The sequence below is a fragment of the Panthera tigris genome, chromosome X (assembly GCF_018350195.1).
Source record: "Panthera tigris isolate Pti1 chromosome X, P.tigris_Pti1_mat1.1, whole genome shotgun sequence".
In the NCBI taxonomy this organism is placed as follows: domain Eukaryota; kingdom Metazoa; phylum Chordata; class Mammalia; order Carnivora; family Felidae; genus Panthera; species Panthera tigris.
Genome location: NC_056677.1, coordinates 3483596 through 3506890, shown reverse-complemented (window position 1 = coordinate 3506890; position 23295 = coordinate 3483596). Strand labels below are relative to the sequence as shown.

Genomic DNA, 23295 nt, shown 5'->3' with positions numbered 1-23295 from the left:
TCTTTTTCCAGACATCCATGATCAGAACAGTAAGAAGCCGGTCATGGTCTATATCCACGGCGGGTCTTACATGGAGGGCACTGGGAATATGATAGACGGCAGTGTGCTGGCCAGCTACGGCAATGTCATTGTGATCACCATTAACTACCGGCTGGGAATTCTAGGTGAGTGATGGCATCGGGTGAATGTGCAAGGGGCGGTGACAAAGTGGTGCTTTTTACTGTGTGGGGAGTAGCTGATCTGCACTGTGTTACTCCAATCCTTGGAGGGTTCTGTTTCCCTGGGCTCGCTGCAGGAGAGGTTTGGTCTTCTTTTTCAGGCATGCAGCTTTTCATCGTTGAATTGTATTTTGGGGAACCCCTATCCTTCCTCCAACAAAGGCAGACTCCAAGGTCCCAAATTAAAATGAAATTTTACTTAAATGCATTTCTATCTTTGGGCCAAATGAATACTTTTTGGGCATCACAGCCCTGTAGAGGGAACTCATTTGCTGATGGGTGATCCTTTGGGAAGCAGTGACGAAGGAGGGCCGTAGATAGTAGATTTCTTTACTTGTCTTTAGCTTGGGGGCTGGAAATCTTTCACCTAATTCCTTAACTGATCATCTATGAGCGTTGTGCCTCTGTGGCGGGGTTACAATGACTGTTGTATTTGCACACAATGGAGCTTGGCTCTCACTTGAATTTTGCAACAGTTTCTTATTTACCGTAAAGGGTGAGGGCATGGAAATCCACCAGTAAGAGCTCTCCATGGTTTTGCTGTTTATTTCCTTTTTCCCCACTGGGGGCTTGGAAAAATAGATATTTGGGGTGGGCTCTATTTTGATATTTATCTTCGTTTGTAGTTTTGTCTACCGTTGTACATTTCATGACTAATATTCCTAGGCGTACATGAAAACGTTTGTTTTTAAGACAATAGAACGCGTAAATGGAACTCTGCCGAACAAAATCTGTGGCTGAAAATGTTCTCTCCAAATGGACAAATATTACCAAGAATGTATGATTTTCACCTTGATGTTTTCATTTTATTTTGAGCATTTTTTTTCATTTACATGTGAAAACATTCACGTAGGAAAGACCCCTGGAGCTGGGAGGGTGGGGGGGGGGTGGGGAGTGGTAGAAATGCATTTGTAGTTTACAAATGCAAATCACCCACAGATTGTTTGCAAAGTTGAGCCTTTTGGAGCATTGATAAAGTCCTCAAAATTCCCCATTGGTTTTTGCACATGAAAGAAAATAAAAAGCATTAGCATCAAGAACCCTCTTGTTTTATGATTTTACTTCGTTTTCTGTTTTCATAGGTCCTCTGTGCCAGGTCCTTGTAGAATCATTGTAGTTAACATCACAGCCCCATGAGTGCCTGCATTTCTGAACATTTTTTCAGCAGTTTCTGGGTAGTTGCTTCTGCCTCTAGTCCTTGAAACAGGAAATCGTGTTTCTTGGTCTTTTACAAAAGGTCCATTCTGACATAGAGGTGGAGGGAGGATACAACGTGTCAGCGCAGTGCCTATGGTCTTTTCGAAGAGGGCATTGTAGCATCATCAGACCGAGCACGGAGCCCTGGGCTCTGTTTTCTGAATGAAGCAGTGCCCATTGAACAAGCTTTTGCTTCCGTGGAGTTATAGAATGTTCTCTTGCGTGCATGATGCTTTGATGTTCCTTAAAACGTTAGATTTGAAAGGAAATCGATTTTCTCCCCCTCTGAAGCCCAGCTATGGGATGTAGCTCCATTTACATGGTGACCCCTTATCAGTTTGGCATGTTTGTGAAATTATGTGCAGATCTGGGAAATGCTGTGGGATTATACACACACACACACACACAGACACACACACTATATATACATATGTAAATGTGTATCTATATTTATATATGCATATACATATGCACACATATATGTACACATTTATACATGTATACATACGGATCTTTTAAGCAAAAGAAAAAAGTTTGCTTCTAAAATATTTCCCCTTGAAAGACGTTAAGTCCACGTTTTGCTCCTGAGAGTTAAAACAGAACTCGCGGTGGCAAAACAGAGAGCTGTAGTGGGCGACAGAGAAATCAAAGAATCAATTTAGCATCTCTGTGCCGGTCTATTTACAGTGCACGAATGAGCTACTGTGGAGACGCTGCGAAGGCCACAGACCCCCTTTTATTTGCTGGGGTGAACCGTGCCAGCTTGGCCGATTATACAGAGTGCTAGAGATTCTGAAATGTGACTTAGTTTATCTGTCTTTACCACGGATCTTGTGCTTGTTCCCGACCCTCTTCAAAACTGCTAAGGGACACTTCCTTTTAGCTTGCAGGAAGCCGGCTATTTTCGGTGTTGAGAAATATTTTTAAACCATTGCCGTCCGGATATTTAAAAAGATGATCCGATAAAACGGCACAACCGTACGTGGGGACGAACGTTCTAATTAGTGCTTTTGATATGGAGAGATATGTTTTTAGCAAAACGTGGAAATATTGAGTTTCCTCTTCAAAAAAGCCATTAGTGCATAAGTGCTCTTTTTCTGTCTAAGAAATTGGAAAAATATTGTTTGATATTATTGTTTTTATGGAGTAATAAATGCTGTTTTCCCACCCAAAGGAGGAGGGTCTGACAACAGGAATTACGGTATACGCAGGAGGCTGGTGCATGGAACGAACACAGATTTCAGCATGAGGCTTTAGGTGTGAAATCTCATAGCCCAGTAGTGGCAACAAGGACACCGAATCACCTTATAATTTCCATTCTTACTAATACCTCTGGACAACATATGAATATCATTGTTGCTCTACACGTGTAATCGCAGCTGGCGAAACAATGTAATCACTAGTATCTATCAAATGCCGCCCTCTAACCTGAACCTTAATTAAAAAAAAATAATGATTAGAAGACACTTGTGTTTTGGAATATGGATGTTTTCTTTACTCATGACTGTGTGGCACAGTCTTGCCAGCCATTGGCCATATAACTTGTTATCTAGTCCAGGATGCGTGGAGAGCTGTTCATATGCTATTGATACACTGGAATTAAGCCAGGCAAACTGGTACGTATCATCAGGACTAGAAGGTCATTATTTATGTCTGCATGAAGTCTAGTCATTGGACTCGTCTTCCATTTATTTTCCAAAAAGATGCTCTTTTATAACCATATCTCCTGTTCTGCTCTGCACCTTGGTCATTAGGAAGGCATACATATCCAAGACTCGAGTTCCATCACAGCTGCCTCTTATTTATTTATTTTTTCATGACAAGTGTCCAAAGACCTTAGACATAAAAGAGAAACTCCTCCCGAATGCCTTCTGATGGAAATACCCGGAATTTATTTATTTGTGGCTCTTAACCTCTCTATTCACTCATTCATTGTCTCCACTTTGCCTTTACATCTTGAATTAGTTCATTCCACCACCATTTAAACATTCATTTGAATTTACCTCCCATGGCATCACTCCCTTTTGGGTATCACTACCTGCAACTTGAAGCCTCATGCATGCTTTAAATTATTTTTGCTTTACCACAGTCTGACTTCTATGCTTTAGTACCCACTCATCGAGAACCTGTGGCTGGCCAGCCATGGATGGCTGTAGTTGCTCACTTAATCCTCACCACGCCCATTGGGTGGGCTTGCTTACTTTACTTACAAGAAAAGGACATGTAGAGGTGAAGGGTGAAGGGTTGACTCCCAGCGATGCCCCTTGTGGGGATCAGTGCTGGGATCCCAGCTCAGGGCTGAGAGAAGCCTCAACTCTGTAGTTTTTCCACTAAGATCGCACCTCCAGGCTTTCCTGTCGGTATTAAGCATGAATCAGGTAAACTACAGAATGAGTTTGGAAACCGATGTAGCTTCTATAATTATGCGGAAAAAGTCAGTTGATCTAGATACAAAATTATGATTACGATGCTTACAGTTATGTGCCTCCAAGTGGGTCTTGATTGCTCGTTCGTTATCATGGTGCATGGTGAGGGTGGTGTCCACCCCAGCAGCACCATTGATGGATCACAGCAAAGCTCTTCCCTGCTGTAGATCTAATGGTTTATGGGCCGGTTGGGTGTGGGATTGATCGGTATTGCCCATTCGTTGCCTATCTGCTGCGTGCTGCCCATAATGGAGTCAATGCCACTAAGCCAGATGGTGACTTCAACAGATTTCTCGCCTGACAGGTATTCTACGGTCTTAGGAAACATTGCCCATAGATTTATATAACTGACTTTTTCAAGGATTCAAAAAAGTATCAGAAACACCTGCTTGTTTCTCAGGTGTTGTAACTGGTGTAAAATTTTTGCCTCAGGGAAGGTTGCGTAGGGGTTATCCTGAAGTTGTCTTTAAGGTGAGTGATTGCGTAAGTTCATTCACATGCAGTGACATCATAGCTTTGAATATAACACAGGAATGGTTTGAAGTAAAGGCAGTGTACTTGCAGAGCAAAAATTCACACGCTTTGGGGTGCCTGGGTGGCTCAGTTGCTTGCATTCAAGTGTGGCTCAGGTCAGGATCTCGTGGTTCGCGAGTTGAAGCTCTGCGTTGGGCTCTGTGTTGACAGCTCGGAGCCTGGAGCCTGCTTCAGATTCTGTGTTTCCCTCTCTCTCTGCCCCTCCCCTGCTCACAGTCTGTCTCTCCTTCTCAAAATAATAAATAAACATTAAAATAAATCAATAAATAAAATTCACAGGATTTGAGCCATATGCCTGCTATGATGGGGTGTCCACCTTCATGGTTCTCGTGTCCTTTGTGGGGTCTCGATTTCCAGCTGAAATGCGGGGTAGGTGAGTGGCATTTGTAGGCAGCTCTTTGACACCAGCCAGAGGACTCTCGCCATCATCCATTTGATACGTTGGTGTTCTATGTCTGATTCCATTCCATAAAAGGAGTCTGGGAATCATTGGGGCAAAGGATTGATACATTCCTGTAAAGAGCTATGGTCTGAATTACATATTGTGTGTGTGCATCGTGCACGAGCATTTTACATCCATGATAATTTGGTGGGTCCCTATAATACGCCTTAGACACCTCTGCTGAAAATGTCAAGCTGCTGTACCCAGAATACATCTCCTTTTTTTGGGAGTTTATTGGTTGCTGTTTGCTAATGGCACTGTTTTATTATTTTTTTCTTAGACACTCTGTTGTCTTTGGTTTGTTTTTATCTCTTACTAAGGATTTTGGTTTGCTTTTTATTTTAATTTTTTAAAGTCTATTTATTTTGAGACAGGTGGTGGTGGAGCAGGGGAAGAGAGAGGATCCCAAGTAGGCTCTGTGCTGTCAGCACAGAGCGCACTGCCGGCCTCGATCTTACAAACTGTGAGATCATGACCTGAGCTGAAATCCAGAGTCGGATGCCTAACCCACTGAGCCACCCAGGCGTCCCTTAAGCATTTTGTTTTAAATTACAAATGGAACCCATCTTAAGATCAAGTCAAAAGTTCATACACGTATCTATAAAGGGAAACAATAATCCGGCCCACTTTGAGGATCTCCTCATCTTGCTGCTGCCCTCCTAACTCGCATTATATTCCCCCTCTTTACGGGTTTGCCCTGATTTGATTTCCCACTGGAAGTGTTGCCATTCTGTGTCTTAGAAACCATGCATTGCTAAGCTGCATTTTAAATGCCACATAGGGGCACCTGGGTGGCTCGGTCGGTTGGGCGTCTGACTTTGGCTCACGTCATGATCTCATGGTTCGCGGGTTTCAGCCCTGCTTCAGGCTCTGTGCTGGCAGCTTGGAGCCTGGAGCCTGCTTCGGATTCTGTGTCTCATTCTCTCTCTCTTCCCCCTCCCGCTCACACTCTCTCTCTTTATCTCAAAAATAAACATTTTTTTAAAAATGCGGTGAAAAGTTCAGGGCATAGAGAGGAAAAGTGAAGTGTTGCATTTAGAGAAACATACATAATCTTAGAGAAGTAAAGGAATATGGGAGAAAATGGCGGGAAATGGGATCTGGAGGTGAGAGGAATTATGTGGGACCACTCAAAACCAGGATATTGAAAGTCGGTGGTAGAAAGGAACAAGCTCTGGGTCTCCCTGCTGCACTGCTTGCCCATGTGACTCTCTAAGATGGGCTGGGATGTGGACGGATGTGTATAGTCCACATAACACAATCGTAGGATCCATACATTGCTCAAAGGAGGGTTGGCCTTGCCTCTTCTCTGTGCCAAAATTTATGCAAAATAGAAAAATCAAGAAATGTCCTCCCTCCCCCCCCAAAAAATACATCATCTTCCGTTGTCTTCATCAGTAGGTTTCGATGCATCTAATAACCCACTTGGAAACACCATAATCGGGTCTTTGTTATTGCTGGTGTGGAACCTGAGCTCTGGGAGTAGACAAGTTCATGGCCCTGTTATGCCCTTGGTGACCATTGGCGTGGACTTTCCTCTTCTGCCTGCCTTTCAGGTGGCTGAAAATGCCCACTACATTGATTTGATGCATTCAGCAAATAAGTTAGAGGCATCGTGTTAGAATAAAGTCCTGTGTTTGGGACTTCAGAGGGCCCCGGGAGCAGATCTGGAAGGCATTGCCGTGGGGTGGAGAGTTTGTAACGAGGAGGATGAGTAGGAACAAGGGAGACAGGTCCCTTCTGTTGCAAGCTGCTGGGTCCATGGAATAAGAATAAGACGTCTGTGGCAAGTGTAGACACCCAGGGATATGAACGGATTTTTTGAGGGGTAAAGAAAATCATGGTTGGGAGAAATCAGAACCAAAGACTTTTCACTTTTAATCTCAAATGAGCCTAACTATGACCAGCCCCTGCCACTCTACAGAGAATATACTTGATCCTTTAAGAATGATTCAGAATTTCCTCAAGGAAGGTGGAATTTTATTTCCGTGTGCATCGCCATTCTTGGAAATCAAGGTGTTAGGACACACTTGATTGAAGAACCTATTAAGTAAATACAATAATTGTTGCTTAACTGATTGCAGAGGACTGTGTAAGCTTGAGTTAACAATTGCATGGGGTAACCCTTGAAAACTGTCCCTTCCTTGGAATGTTTGCATTCAGAACAGAGTCCTTTTCTGATTATTAATTCAAAAAGAAGACACATTCTTTCTTTTGCATGTTTTCTTAATTTTCCGTCTCACCCAGCGTGTGAACATGAACGGTTGACTCTTTTCAGTTGTTTTAGGTAAAGTGGCTGCTGTCTTTATTGGGAAAAAGGGACACAGGCATCCTTCTACTGACAAGGAAAACAGTGATGAGCATTTGGGTACGGGAGAAAGGAATTTTTCCAAGGAGAAGCACTGAACCTGAGGGTCAGAATGCATTAGCTTGATTGGACATGGCTGGGAATTCAGATTCTGCTGATGATTGTGTCAGAGAAATGGGTTTTAAACAATCCCTAACAAGATAAATACCTCCATAGTTCTTCTGTATCTTGACTTCCTTCCCTTCGTATATTCAAGGAAGTTAGTCCTTCCAAGTCACATAATGGAAAAATCTCCCAAAGGCAACCTGAGGGGGACATTTAAAGACCCCTAAGGCAGAAACGCTCCATGACCAAAAGAATCTGGCCTGCAGATCAGTTTTTGTTTATTCTGCCCTTTGCCTGAACACCTCCTTTACAAGAAGTGTGGAAGGAATGTACACATCTATACCTAGCCCGCAGCAGGGATACCCCGGAGCGCCCTATTCTTGAAGATACCTTCCTATTTTTTCCCAATCACATGTCAAGAAGTCACTGGCTTTGTGAAAATGACCCTAGCGGATGCAAGGTGCAGATTCAAAGTCAATTTCTCGGGAAGAAAAATGTCACTCAGATACCGCAGCTGTCTTGTACATTTAACAATGTAAATGTATTTCTCAAATAAAATTACATTGGAACATGTTGCTTAGGTATGTTGAGCCTAATGCTTAGGACGGTGTATCTTTTATTTAAAAACAGAAAAACACAATAGCTTTTTGAATGAAGTGTGCATTTCCCAGTATAAAAGAATCAGAAATATTCTAGAACACTGCATGGAACCATCCTTTGGCCATTAGATATGGATGAGCTAAAATCTTTATGCAGGTAAATCAGTCGCAAGGCTCTGGTGGTTCTGTTAATAATATGACACTGGATGAACTATATTCATTGCGTTCAGTACTACAGCTTTTATTATAGGTTCAGATATTATGGAGGGAAGGCTGTGTCTCGTGAAATGTTCTGTGAAACAGTCATGAACAGGTGGGTAGCATAAATGCATTATAAAGAAGTGCATTTTAGGGTGCCTGGGGGCTCACTGGGTCAAGTGTCATGATCTCATCGTTCGTGGATTTGAGCCCCATGATCGGCTCTGTGCTGACAGCTCAAAGCTTGGAGCCTGCTTTGGATTCTGTGTCTCCCTCTCTCTCTGTCCCTCCCTCACTTGTACTCTGCCTCTGAAAAATGAATAAAAATGTTAAAAATTTTTCAAAAAAGAAATACATTTTGAGGGCACCTGGGTGGCTCATGCGGTTGAGTGTCTGACTGTTGATTTCAGCTCAGGTCATGATCTCACGAGTTGTGAGTTCAAGCCCCATGTTGGGCTCTGCTGATAGTGTAGAGCCTGCTTAGGATTCTCTGTCTCTCCCTTTCCATCTGCCCCTCCATTGCTCTCTGTCTCTGTCCCTCAAATATAAATTAATAAACTTAAAAAAAAAAGACACACATTTTGGTATAGACAGAGGTATGACCTGGCCTCCTAGAAAAACACCATCCAGTATAACTACCCAGTACAACTAAGAGTTGTACCGGAAGTGAGAGAACAGTTTTCGAAAGAGGAAATATTTCCAGTTTGGATTGAGAAACAATTTCTATCATTCAGAATGACCCTGCCTCTTTACTAAAATACCCTGATAATGGTTTAGATGACTCTATTCCTCTTTTTTTTTTTTTTAAACGTTTTTTTTTGTTTTTTTTTTTTTTTTTTTTTTTTTTTTTATTTATTTTTGGGACAGAGAGAGACAGAGCATGAACGGGGGAGGGGCAGAGAGAGAGGGAGACACAGAATCGGAAACAGGCTCCAGGCTCCGAGCCATCAGCCCAGAGCCTGACGCGGGGCTCGAACTCACGGACCGCAAGATCGTGACCTGGCTGAAGTCGGACGCTTAACCGACTGCGCCACCCAGGCGCCCCTATTCCTCTTTTTTATTAATGATGTGCCCCATATACAGACACATACACACACACACACACACACACACACACATATATACACATACTGTATACAGGTATGTGTATATATGTGTATAATAATACGCCATATTTATATATAAATATTTTATTTAAATTTTTTTAACGTATGTTTATTTTTGAGAGAGAGACAGAGCGCGAGCAGGGGACAGGCAGAGAGAGAGGGAGACACAGGCTCCAGGCTCCGAGCTGTCATCACAGAGCCCGACACGGGGCTCGAACCCACAAACCGTGAGATCATGACCTGAGCTGAAGTCGGATGCTTAACTGACTAAGCCACCCAGGCACCCCCTATATATAAATATTCTTTTAGTCCACCCTCTGCTTTCTGAACACACAGAAGACACCCCCTGGAGTGCCTGTTTTCCATTCGTTTCTGAACCTCTGAATATCCTTTCCCCTCATTGCTATCTCTGTCCCTCCTAAGCATCTACCTATATGAAAGTCCTCTAGAAATATGACTCATGGTTTTCTCGAGAACTTCTTTATTAAAAACCATGCATAGATGTCACATCTGAAAGCATCCTGAGCGAATGCTATGTTGTCTCTGCTTTCTCCGCTTTTTCAATGTTCTAAACATATTTCATCAGAACAGAGTGATAGTAACATAGGTATATTCATCCATAAAATATTACTGAATTTCACACTTAAAGATTTGTCCAGTTTATGTGCATTATGTGTTAAACTCATCCATTTTTTAAGACCTAATTTTTCCCCTTTACCTATAATGTGGTAAAATGTTCTATTTTAAGAGAGAAATGATTGTAAAGGCTTTTTTTTTCTAAGAAAGGGGACAAAAATTAGGGCTCCTGGTGGTTCAGTCAGTTAAGTGTCCTACTTCTGCTCAGGTCATGATCTCACAGTTCGTGAGTTTGAGCCCAACATTGGGCTCAGTGTTGACAGCTCAGAGCCTGGAGGCTGCTTCAGATTCTGTGTCTCCCTCTCTCTCTGCCCCTCCCCTGCTCACACTCTGTCTCTCTCTATCTCTAACATAAATGAACATCAAAAAAATTTCAAATAGTGGTCCATTGTATTAATGTGATGCACTTGGTTTATTCAGTCATCTGAATGAGTGAGCATTTTGGTTGTCTCCCCTTTTTGGATATTATGCATAAAGGTGCCTTAGATACTGATGTACAAGTTTTTGTAGGATTCTACGTAAGCGTTTCTCTTGTGTATATACCTAGTAGTATGATACCTGGTCCATATGATACTCGGTTTAACGATACGAGGAACTTCCACTTTCTTTCCAAAAGGGGCTGCATTGGTACCAGCATAAAAGATGTAGTCTCACCAACACTCATTCACATCTGTCTTTTTAGTAGAGCCATCCTAGTGGGTGCAAAGAGGTACCATATTTGATATGCATTTCCCTGAATGGTAATAATGTTGAACATCATCTCACGTGCTTATGGGCCATATATCTTCTTTGGAGAAATGTCGATCCTTTACCCATTTTTATTGGGGGACTCGGCTTTTACTGAGTTGTTAAAAGTTTTTTTCTTTAAGTTTGTTTATTCATTTTTGAGAGAGACAGAGATAGCATGAGTGGTGAATGAAAGAGAGAGAGAGAGAGAGAGAGAGAGAGAGAGAGAGAGAGAGAGAGAGAGAATCCCAAGCAGGCTCCACGCTGTCAGCACAGAGCCCAACGTGGGGCTCAAACTCACGAACCATGAGATCACGACCTGAGCCAAAATCAAGAGTATTGCAAATCCTGTATCTGATAAGAAATATGTATTCAGAATATGTTACTAAAATAAAAAAAAAACTTTTAGGGGAGCCTGGGTGGCTCAGTCGGTTGAGCGTCCGACTCTTGATTTTTGAATATTAAACCCAACCTGCATCCTGGAATAAATCCCACTTGGTCATAGTGTATAATCCTTTTTATACGTCTCTGGATTCGGTTTCCTGGCATTTTTTTGAGGCCTTTTACATCCATATTCATAAGAAAGATGAATCTGTAGGTCTGTTTTCTGGTGATGCCTTCATCAGCTTTTGGTATCAGGGTTCCGTTCTCCTCGCTGAACGAGTGGGAAGTGTCCCCTGCAGTTCATTTCTGTAAAGAGAGTGTGAAGGATGGGTGTTAATTCCCCTTTAAACAATTGGTAGGATTCAGCAGGGAAGCCATCTGGGCCTGGGATGTTCTTTGAGGAAAATTTTTTCCTTACTGACTCACTTTGTCTACTTGTCTACATTTCCTCATCCGTCTTTGGAGCTCCTTTGCCAGTAGACATTCAGCGCCTACCTGGAAGGTGATGGTGCTTCACTTCCCACCTCTTACGCTGATATTTGCACTCAGTTTTCATTCCCATCCTCCTACCCATATCCACAGCATATCCCCCCTTGAAATTGCCACCAAGACTTTCAAAGGAAAAGACTCCATGTTACTCATAAAACTCACTGCAAAGAGGGAACCCTGCACTCTCTTTGCGTCTCTTGTACCATTTACGTATCTGAAACTTTGCCCTCACTTTCACACATCCACCGCTCTGCATAATGACCTCCTGGCATGTCTCGAGCCCAGTGCCATCACCCCCTGTCCCCCCAGGGCAGAGCCGCACTGCCTCCCGTACCTGTCAAGATTGTGTAACCATTGCACCAGCCTGATTCCTGGATGCAAGAATGGGCAAGGTGCACCCAGAATAGACTAGCATCTGAGGGTTTCCATAATTGGGGATTTCATCCTGATACTGCAGGTTTGGAAATGGAAATCTGTGAGCAGTTGACGCATATATCGGGGGAAGACCAGCATGAACCAAACTGCAATGCAGATGCAGTCATTGACCGGGAGTCATAAAGCCCTTCATAACTACCCACAAAACATTGATAAGCAATCCTTCAGCTGTGAGTTGGCAAGCCAAATTCACAAGGTGTTGTAGGCATCCCTAAATTTAAATTTTACAAAAATGAGAGGGGGAGAAAGAGACTTGTTTGTGTACAGTGTAAGTGGTAAGACACTTTTCCACACCCTTACAAAGATAGCTTTGCCACGGAAAATACAATAGTGGATTTCGTTCAGGGGCACCTGGGTGGCTTAGTCAGTTCAGCGTCCGACTTAGGCTCAGGTCATGATCTCACGGTTCGTGGGTTCGAGCCCCGCGTCGGGCTCTGTGCTGACAGCTCAGAGCCTGGAGCCTGCTTTGGATTCCGTGTCTCCCTCTGTCTCTACCCCTTGCCTGCTCACAGTCTGTCTCTCTCTTTGTCTCAAAAAAATGAATGAACATTCAAAAAAAATCGTGGTTTTCATTCGTTCATTGTTTCTTTCATTCAGTAAATGTATACTAAAATCCTACTGTTTTCCACATGGTACTGGGAATAGACTAGTGAAGAAAAAAGAAAAAAATTCCCGAGCACGTTCCCTTTTTATTCCAGTGAGGAGACCATAAAAACCAGACACACACCATAAAATGCACAGTATCATACGATATGGTGACTGCTATGGATAAATATTTAGCATGGAAGGCTGCTAGATTGGTTTCTGTTTCATAATTCTTATACCTCTGCTCAAGTTCATCCTGTTTGGTTTCCATTGATTCATAGAGCAGCCTTCTTTCCCTTAATCTCACCTCCTGCGGAAGCATGTAGCCTCTCACGTTGGACTGATGTTTCTTCTGTGCACTAAAAGGTATTGAGCAGCGACCCTGGCCTCCACACGGTAGCTGCCAGGCAACTCTTCCATGTCCCCTATGTGACCACCAAAAATGCCTCCGGTCCCCGCTCAGTGTCCCCTGGTGGAGAGAAGCACAGCAGAATTGGCTTTTTGCTCCCTGTCCCTCAACTCATTTGGAATGTGTTGTATACGGTTGTGTTCCCTCCTGCGGACAACGTTCACTTCCTGTAACCGGTTTCCAAGCTCCTTGAGGGCCAGGGTCATAGCAGATACTGCCTTTTGTCTTCTGAGCGTCTACCAGACAATAAACGTCTTCAGGATGACTAGCAGTTGCCATGCGTTTAGCTCCAAATTGCAAATTGGAAGCTAATTAATAAAGGAGAGAATATATTGACTTGAACAACTTTTCTTTTTTTTTATTGCACTAGGAGTGAACTCCTGGTTGTCAAATTCTACGAATGCCTCATTTTGTGTAAACCATATGTATTTCCACTTGTTACGTTCACCAGCTGTTCCTTTTTCCCACATATTGAAAGGTTCCATTTTCCTGGATACATCTACTGATGCTGGTGTGACGAGTTCAGGATGTATCTTCCTAACGTGTGACTTAGCTTGAAGACACACAGTTTATGTTCATGGCATGCATTTGATCTTGAATGGAAACATAAGCTTAAAGAAACATTTGAAAATCTGCATATCCTTATATTTTTTATCAGGTTTTGAGAGTTGTAAAAACAAACCAAAACAATAGAGCTTCGTAATAGAGATTTTCTCTCTTTGGCTCTTTCCGTGGGTATTTTCTTAATTAAAAAAAAAAAATTTCTTAATGTTTATTTATTTTTGAGAGATAGAGACAGAGCGTGAGTGGGGGAGGGGCAGAGAGAGAGGGAGACACAGAGTCCAAAGCAGGCTCCAGGCTCTGAGCTGTCAGCACAGAGCTCAACGCAGGGCTTGGACTCATGAATCCTGAGATCATGACCTGAGCCAAAGTCGGGTGCTTAACTGACTGAGCCACCCAGTCACCCCTTTCCGTGGCTATTTTAAACAAAGCTGGTAAACAAGCAATAATTGTGATTTTTCCCAAAACTGGCTTAATTTTTTTTTTTTTTTTTTTTTTTTTTTTTTTTTTTTTTTTTTTTTTTGCAAATGGCTGGCAAGTTTCTTAAATGATCCTAAAATCTCAGTGTATTAGTTTTCTAGGGTGGCCATAACAAATTACCAGAAAATTGGTGGCTTAAAACAATGGAAGTCTGTTCTCCCACAGTCTGAGATCTAGGCGGGCAGGACCACTGAGATCCAGGGGAGGCAGAGCTGTTGAGATCCAGGCAGGACCCCTGAGATCCAGGCAGGGCAGGATCACTGAGTTCCAGGAAGAGCAGGACCACTGAGATGCAGGCAGGGCAGGACCATTGAGATCTAGGGGAGACAGGACCCCTGAGATCCAGGGGGGACAGGGCTGCTGAGTTCCAAGCAGGGCTGCTGAGATCCAGGCAGGGCAGGACCACTGGGATCCAGGCAGGGCAGGGCCTTTGGGATCCAGGCAGGGCAGGGCCACTGAGATCCAGGAGGGGCAGGACCCCTGAGATCCAGAGGGGGCAGGACCACTGAGATCCAGGCGGGGCAGGACCATGCTCCCTCTGCAGGCTCTAAGGAAAGGTCCTTCCTGCCTCTTCCAGCTTTTGGGCTCCAAGTGTCCCTGGGCTTGTGGCTGTATCCCTCCTGTCTTGGCCTCCATCTTTACATGGCTTCGCCTGTGTGCATCTCTCCTCTTATAAGGAAACTGGTCATTGACCTCAGGGCTCACCTGAATTCAGGATGATTTCCTCTCAAGACACTTAATGGATAACATCCGCAAAGACCCATTTCTAAGGAAGGTGGCATTCTAAGGCTCCAAGGAGGCATGAATGTTTGGAAGACAGCATTTAACCTGTGTTCCTACCTTTCTCAACTGGGTCATTATCTCGATATTGTGGGTGGGCACAGGGGTATCCAGTGTTTGCATCGTTGTGTTGGGATGCCACCTTATGCAGCCTTGTCTTTCACTCACCACCACCCTCATGGAACATCCTAGGACTTCCCGTGACTTCACTTCCTTCCTCCTCTTCGCTTTCCAGTAATGTAGTCGTGCAGTATCCAGAAGTGTCTCCTCTGAACCTTTAAAGCGTCCCCACTAGTATTAAAAGCAGCAGAAGCATTTTTCCCGGGACACAGCTTACGCCTTTGCACCAGCCACGTGTAGGGCTATGTCTGATATCTTCAATTACAAAGCTGTAAACATAAAGCGAAACTATCACTTTGCTCTGTTCTTTGCGCCTTTTCCCTATTATAAAATCCAATTACGAATGCTCCTGAATGCCTTATCTGGGGATTGCAAGTTGGCCACAGGCAACATCAAAACGCAGGTCCTGAAGATTAACGTACAAGATTAATACAGGGTTTTAAAAAGGAACTGATTCAAATCCATCTGAAGGGTTTTTTTTTTAATTTTTTTAATGTTTGTTTATTTTTGAGAGAGACAGAATATGAGCGGGGAAGGGGCAGAGAGAGAAGGAGACACAGAATCTGAAGCAGGTTCCAGGCTCTAAGCTGTCAGTACAGAGCCCAACGCGGGGCTCGAACCCACGGACCGTGAGATCATGACCTGAGCTAAAGTCGGACGCTTAACTTACTGAGTCACCCAGGAACCCCTCAAATCCATCTGAAGTTTTAATGTGACTCATGGACTTTTAATGAAAGCAGTGGCCTCATAATGCCTCATCATTTCTTTCCAAATTCAATCACATTACACATTGCCCTTAAGAGCAGCTTTACTTTGCCTGAATCCGGCTTTGGAGAGGTGGTGTTCTTTATTTTTTCTTTTCACTCTTGTCCCACAGTACTACGAAGAGGTTATTTCATGCCCTTCTCTGGTTTTAAATGGAGGTGAGTGGTCATGATGTTCCTTGCACACAAATCTTACGTAGGTCTTGTAGCAGACACGGGCACCCTGTGCCTGATTCATGGATGCATGTGTGCTGGGTGGGTATAGGCTGGCATGGAGATCAGAGACGCCTCGACCAGTGAGGTCTGAGCCCACAGCACACACAGGGGTGATTGTTTTTCCTGGACACATGATAGCTCGTTGGTGCTTCACCAGCAGAGCATTTGGCCAGTGAAAATAAAATAGTCCATTATAGGGAAATTCTTAATTCCTTTTTTTTTTATGAAAAAAACCTTCGTTTTAATGTTTATTTATTTTTGAGAGACAGTGCGAGCCAGGGAGGGGCAGAGAGAGAGGGAGACACACAATCTGAAGCAGGCTCCGGGCTCTGAGCTGTCAGCACAGAGCCCGACGCGGGGCTCGAACTTGTGAACTATGAGATCATGACCTGAGCCAAAGTTGGATGCTTAACCAACTGAGCCACACAGGCGCCCCTATTATAGGGAAATTCTTAGGCTTTATTTTTTATTTGCTAGAGAATAAAAGCAGAGAATCCTGGTTTAGATTGCTCATAGTTTCTGATACTCCTAGTCCCATTCAGTAAGCTGCTTTTTCTTCCTTTATTCATTTACACGAAGAGCCTCTTTAGTCTGAGAGATTTTCCCCCCAGTTTTATAAAGATATAATGGACATATAACACTGTCGTAGGTTTAGGTGTATGGCATGATGATTGATGTATGTTGTGAAATGCCCACCACATCAGTTAACATCTATCACCTCATATGGTGACAATTTCTTTTTTCTTGTGATGAGAATTTTTTAAGATTCACTGGTGGGGAACGTTAGTCTCCCTGCCAGTATAGACTTGGAGACTATGACCCACTTTAAAATAGGAACGAATGGGACAAATACGATTTATAATTAGTGATTAGAATTCAGTATTTCTCATATCTGCAGTGGGATTTCTGTTTAACTGTTAAAGATACCTCTGGTGCGTGAAGCCCCCGTAGTCCCTGCCTTTTATAGTTTATCCTGGCACCAGCCTTTGAAATACAAATGTGAGAACCTTCCTATCCTTCCTGGAGAAACGGAGATGAGAGCAACTCAAACCGAGAAGCGAAACCAGATCTGTGATGTTCATAAGATGCTTAATTTCATGTTACGTGCATTTCACCACAGTCTGAGCAAAAGTCCGAAGCTGGTCACATCCACCCCGAGCTCCCCACCTTAAACTTTCACGAAAGGTTGAGGGTATTTCTTCCAAGAAACCTATCAACAAGCCTAGCAATGAACAAGAAAAACATGTCAAGATACACCACAACGTCCTGAAATGCAAAAACAGAAGCGACCTGGCCCCAAAGACCTCCTCTTTTTTCTTCCTTTCTGCTTTGTTCAGAGGCATTGTGTCCCGGGATCAAATCAATCAGGGCCGCTAAATGAATTCCTGTGCTTTTGACAAGGTAAAGAGCGAAGTTAAAGAAATTCCTTTAAAACCGCAAACCTGTAGACATGACGGTCGAATTTAAGTGTTCATCTCCTGCTACTGTGATTTCTTGAGAATCACCAAAAAACAACTCATCACTTTTCATAGCACGTATCAGGGGCTTCTTAAGACACTTGCTAAAGTGACGATTTTAAGTGGTGATTCGTGTCAGTCCAATGTTAACTTTCCTTTCTTTGGGTTGTAATACTGTTTGGGACGCTTGGGGAGTGGGAGTTTTCGGTAGAGGCATAGTGGTTGGACAATTACATTTAGTGCTTAGACTTTCTCTTGTTTTCCGTTACTTCTCACACAGTTTGAAATCTGCCTCCAAGTTGTTTTTCCCTGCACTACAGTGAGACAAAACAGTGGCCCTCTTCTCAGCCTGTAGAGTTCTCTTATTTTCCTATCATTATTCACCTGTCGCCTTGAGAACCATGCAGGGACCCTGCCCCACCCACCTTTGCTGGATGCTGAGGGCCCCCGAGAGCTGTGTGCTGACGGCTTCCCACCAAACTGTAAATGTATATTGTTTAGGAGGACAAAGAACACCCGTGACACATGTATCGCCATCTCAAAAGTCTTTTTAATGTCCAGAACTTTTTTTAAAGTGGGCTCCACACCCAACCTAGGGCTTGAACCCAAGACCCTGACATCAAGAGTTACATGCTCTACCGACTGGGCCAGCCGGGCTCCCCTGTATATCTAGAACTTTCGGCACAACGTGTGCATTGTGACGTCAGCCCCTTGATTGGACTTTAAAGGCCCAAGAATGCAGTTGTCTGCCCATTTCTTGGAAGAATGCATATTAGCCGCAAACACAGGACAACACTTCATCATCAACTGGGAGCACCCAGGTTGTATACATCATTACAGGACTTCTGAGATAGCTTCGCCTTGGATTTTTCTATACAGCTCTTGCAAAGTATTTACTTACTTATTTTTAATTTTTTAGAAAATAACTTAGAAATTAGAAATAAATTTTTTATTTATTTGAGAGAGACAGAGACAACGCGAGCAGCAAAGGGGCGGAGAGAGGGAGAGAGAGAGAATCCCAAAGCGGGCTCCACACTGTCAGCACAGAGCCCGACGCGGGGCTCGAACTCATGGAACCGGAGATTGTGACCTGAGCCGAAACCGAGTAGGACGCTTCACCGACAGAGCCACCCACCCAGGCACCCCTACTTTTTTAAAAGAAAACCTAAAGAATATCAGTAGTCTGAAGGTAAAATATAATTTAAAAAGGGGGTCATAGTGTTATATTGGGCTATGTCAACCCAAGGGGTTCCTGAAGCTTCTAACCCTTGACCCAAATATCACCTGTTGCCGGGTTGGAATCCCAGCCTCACAGCGTTTCCATGTCAGTATGCACATGTGATATACGACGTAACTTAAATCCCCAAACATCTTCAGGAACACGACACCAGATTTCGACGGACTCCAGAGTTTTCTGGTTTTAAAACCCAACTCCTGCTGAACCAGGAGGAAATTGGTGTGGCTTTGCCTTGAGGGGCGGAAAAAGAAAAGGTGCCTTTGCCTACTTTTCCTGGTTATTTCTGGCTCCACCCTTCCTGCCCAATGCAATGCTGTTTTTCCTGTCCCCAGGATAGCTTGTCCTGTGTCTCTGAGAAGAGCTGTCCTCTGCTTGTGAGGGAGACTTTTCCTTCCGTCCAAATGGATGGCGTCCATTTAACTAGCACATTGCAGCAACTTTTCTCTTTATTCCGTCCCATTTTATACTTTAACCGTATATGTGCTGTCTGCACACCTCTGAGTCTAGAAGGAGGGGCTGCATTCATTATCAGTGAATATGCTTTCCTATGTACCTGTGGTGTGCAAGACAAACATTTGTCCGGGATCTTTAAGGGTCTAGTTTCTGGGGCACGTGGGGGGCTTAGTCGGATGAGTGTCTGACTTCGGCTCAGGTCATGATTTCGCGCTTCGTGGGTTCAAGCCCCGCATCGGGCTCTGTGCTGACAGCTGGGAGTCTGGAGCCTGCCTCAGATTCTGTGTCTCCCTCTCTCGATTCTGTGTCTCCCTCTCTCTCTGCCCCTCCGCAACTTGTGCTCTATGTCTCTCAAAACTAAACAAACATTAAAAAAATAAAAAATGAAGTGAAATAAACATTTAATTTCTAAGTCCCCTGTCACACATTGAACACAAATTCGGGTTGAGTTCATACCTTGTATCAGCCTTGTCACACATGGTCCATGATTTAGGGAAGCTCCCAGCCCAGTGCAGCAAATAAACACAGATCCTATTACTGTCTTCCAAGTCCCTGAGCCACTTCGTTTTATATGTTCCACATCCTTTAAAAGGAGTGAGTGACCCAAATCCAACAGATTCCACTATAAGAAAATAGAATTGCGTGTATTCCATTATGGCTTCTCCCGTCCTTTCCTTCCTAGAGTTTTGGTTCATACTAAGTTGAATTAGCAACTGGTGTTTCTTGCCAGGGCGCTGGCAGGGCTTGGTGGTGACCTAAGTGTACATTCAGTGGTTTTTGTGTTCAAAAGCTACAACTCAGAGAACACTTCCAAGGTCTCGGTTTATTCTCCTAGTCATTTCTGAAATGGTCCACGAGAGACGGGGGATTTTTTTTTAAGCCCCATACTGCTTTTCACTTCAACATGTCAGATGTAAGACCAGTAGATAGTCCTTTATTAGAAGCCTCCTTCTGCAGGTACAAAGTTTCTCATGACTGTGTGATCCTGATGTGTGAATCGGCCATTTGCTGTAAGAAACTCGGGACTTTTGTCTCCCAATGACAACGTATGCCTTCCAACCATGATGAAAAGTCATTTCAGATCATGCCACTTCTTGGTGACGTATGTTAAGTGAGCTGCACATATTTCCGCCAATTCTGTCTCAACAGAAGGCTGTATTTTTCTTTTCACATCGTTTAGTCTCCTTTATACAGTTCACATAGGAACTTGGGCTTGGTTAAAGACTCCCGCTGATTTCACTTGATAGTGTTGCACACATAAATCTTTCTGGGCTTCAGAAGCAAGGTTGAGAACATTTTCTCGTTCAGGAGTAAAGGGATTCATCTGGAAGTCATTTCACAGATAAGATCCAGGCATGCTGTGGCAGGAGATCTCTCTGGATCAAATGTTCCTTTAGGCGTACTTAAATATGATCTGAGTCAGCACTCTATATTTAATAAATGCTCCGTGCATACCAAGCGTTGAAGCTTAGCTCTTCAGACACGATGCGTAGGTCAGACTCACCCCATAAACTTGTAGAATGCGCGAGATGCAGCATGAATAACAAATGCTTGCTGGTACCCAACTGTGTTCCCAAGTGGAATTGATCTTTGCTCTTGGAATTGAAATGTCCATCCAACCTAAAGAGAAGGAAAGATCAGACTGAAGAAATTTTGCTGACTTTATTGTTTGTTCAGTTCCCTAGATGGGAATGAGGAAACCATAATCCTATTAACATGATTTACTGAAAATCACATTGTAATTGACACTCTAACAAAGACAGAATTTCCCAAATAATATTTTTCTAGACCTGTTTTAGAAAGATTTCAACGGATGGCAAGAAAGTTAAAATGAAAACAGCAAAAACCTTCAGCTCATCTTTAACTATTATAGTAGTTTTGCTATGAAAACCTATTAGGATTTTTTTTAAAGTTAAATATTTTAAGTACCTTGCAAATCATTAAAATATTAAAATTTATATTCTTTAAAAATTGTTTAAATGTTCATTTATTTTGGGATAGAGTGCGAACAGGGGTAATATTTATATTCTATAAAGACCAAACTAACCAGTCTCTTTATGATGACCATTGCTTGTGTTTTCTATGGTAAAATTATCAAGGAGAAAGCATTTCCTCTTTTTATTTTTTGCCTTTTTAAAAGGGCTATGGTACATGGTTAAACCTTAATAGGAAAATCTATTCTTTCAGGCATTTCATAACGATGCGAGCACTAAAAGCAGTAATTATAATGACAGTTCCCCTTTTTCACCTAGTTCCTAGATCTTTGCTTGTGATGTCCCACTCAATCCTGTGTAAAGGGAAGATGCCATTTTCTTTCCTTTACCAGACATTACTCCCAGGCTCAGAGAGGTTGAGCACAATCCCAATGACAGTCTTGCTGGTCATCTTTGGAGATATGATTGGAATCCACATAGTTTAACTGCAGAGCCACATGCATAAGCATTAGTAGGACTTGTTACCTTAGGGAGGAGAGAGAGAGAGAGAGAGAGAATGGATAGATGGATGTATGGATGGATGGATGGATGGATGGATGGAGGGATGGAAGGATGGATGAATAGATAGATATGATGGATGGATGAATAAATAGATATGGTGGATGGATGGATGGATGGATAGATAGATATGATGGATGGATAGATAGATAGATAGATAGATAGATAGATAGATAGATATGATGGGTGGGTGGATGGATGGATAAATAGATATGATGGGTGGATAGATGATAGGTAGATAGATAGATATGATGGGTGGGTGGATGGATAGAGAGAGAGAGAGAAAACACCTTATTCTATAACCTTAGGCCTATTCTTCCCATTCTCTTATTAGTCATTTGCCTTAATACCACAGTTCTGGAAGATGTGTAAGCTGTCCAGCATGGTTTAATGGTAGCGATAGTATAGTGTCAGTGATGATGTTGATGCCCATGATTTGGGCTGTGTTAGTTGTATGTTCTGATTAACTGACATGTCAGCGTTTGAGAGAAAGTTGGATTGCCAGGAGAATGCTGAGTGAGGTATCCTCGCCAAGTTGAATAATTCTGGATGGGCTTACAACCATCGGTGAAAACCCATTGACTCTGTGGGTAGAGACCTGTTTTCTTGTCCCCAGCACTCAGTGGGGATGCAAATAGTGGCTAACACATTCCTCCAGAGGCTATGACTGGGGAAATGTCACACCCATCATCCACCTGGTAACTTTCAAAAACCTCCCACTGTACCTTTATTTTCCCAGCTGATAGATCTGTGGTCTTCCAACAGCAGCTACTAGATGCACATATCTCTTTGAACAACGTTGGCTTTATTGACTCTTTGCAACAAGCGTGAGAATGCACCCTGTGTGGAGTGCTTAGTAAGAAGGGGTAAGAAGTCCTTCTAGGATGTAGGCTTCTATTAAGTAACCTTAGGGAGAATCCCAGGAAGTGAGGCATGGCTGTGGAGTGCAAAAGTCTGAAGAAGTGAGGGTAATTCTAGGGTTGCTTATGTAAAAGGAGGAAAAATTAGATGAAAGCTGATACCATACTTGGCAAAGAATCGCTGAGCGTCATTCAGTAGTTTTGCCTGATGTAGCTGTTCCATGAAATATTTATCTTCCGCGGGAGACCACCACAGCCTGGGATTGAGCTGAGCCAGCTCCCAGCCACACTTGCATGGTAACCCCTGGCCAGCAGCCAAGTGAACGGGCTATTTTCCTCTTTCTCAGGTAACCAAGGATTAAATACACCAGATAACGCGGTCCAAATTACACAGAGGGCACGAGGCAGCACTGATATCTCAACAAAAACTGTAGAATGGGGTCTAGACTGTGAGCTTGCAGCTTTTCTCTAGGAACCTGAATGCCAACATATTTGTTGCAGAAACGAGATGTCGTACACGGCCAGCACATTTTCCAGTGGGATCTAATTTTAATCAGGCACAGCCTTAGAATGTAAGGAAGCTGAAGGAGAGAGCCGTGTCACTGGCAGGTGGGAGATGCTCTGTGGCTGGCCAGCGGGTGCCATCTTGATTCTAGGGTTGAGGGTATGGCGAGGATGGGAGCCCTCCATGTACAGCCTGCACAACCTCTTCCACGGACCTTCCTTGGGTGGGGACGGCCAATAGCAGTGTCTTTAACTCTTTGATCTTACTGTTGTATTTTCTGTGGCTGATTGTGACCTGTCCACGCTGCGCCATTTGTTCTCTGATTTTGTGGCCGAGCCTTCCCGCCTTGAAGGCACCGGATTCAGTGCCGAACAGTGGCTTTCCCCCTGCAGCTGAATTCCACAGACCAATCTGTCACTCCCCTTTCTGGTTTCCACCTAATGACAGCTAGGACTTGCCAGCCATGCAGAGGAGAAGGGTCTGAACTCATCACCAGGCACTACATTTACAAGCCAACGTGTTCTACTCCTGGAACCAATATTGCTCTGTACGTTACCTAAAACAGAAAAACCC

General features: G+C 43.4%; 1 protein-coding gene across 3 annotated transcripts in view; it reads left to right on the top strand.

Annotated features, from left to right (window-relative positions):
* NLGN4X (neuroligin 4 X-linked) overlaps positions 1-23295 on the top strand; it is a 313846-nt gene that overhangs the window by 190303 nt on the left and 100248 nt on the right. For all 3 annotated transcript variants that reach the window (XM_015541539.2, XM_042974580.1, XM_042974581.1), the window contains one exon: positions 12-164. In XM_015541539.2, the coding sequence (XP_015397025.2) occupies positions 12-164 (153 nt within the window). The remainder of the gene's footprint in view (positions 1-11; positions 165-23295) is intronic.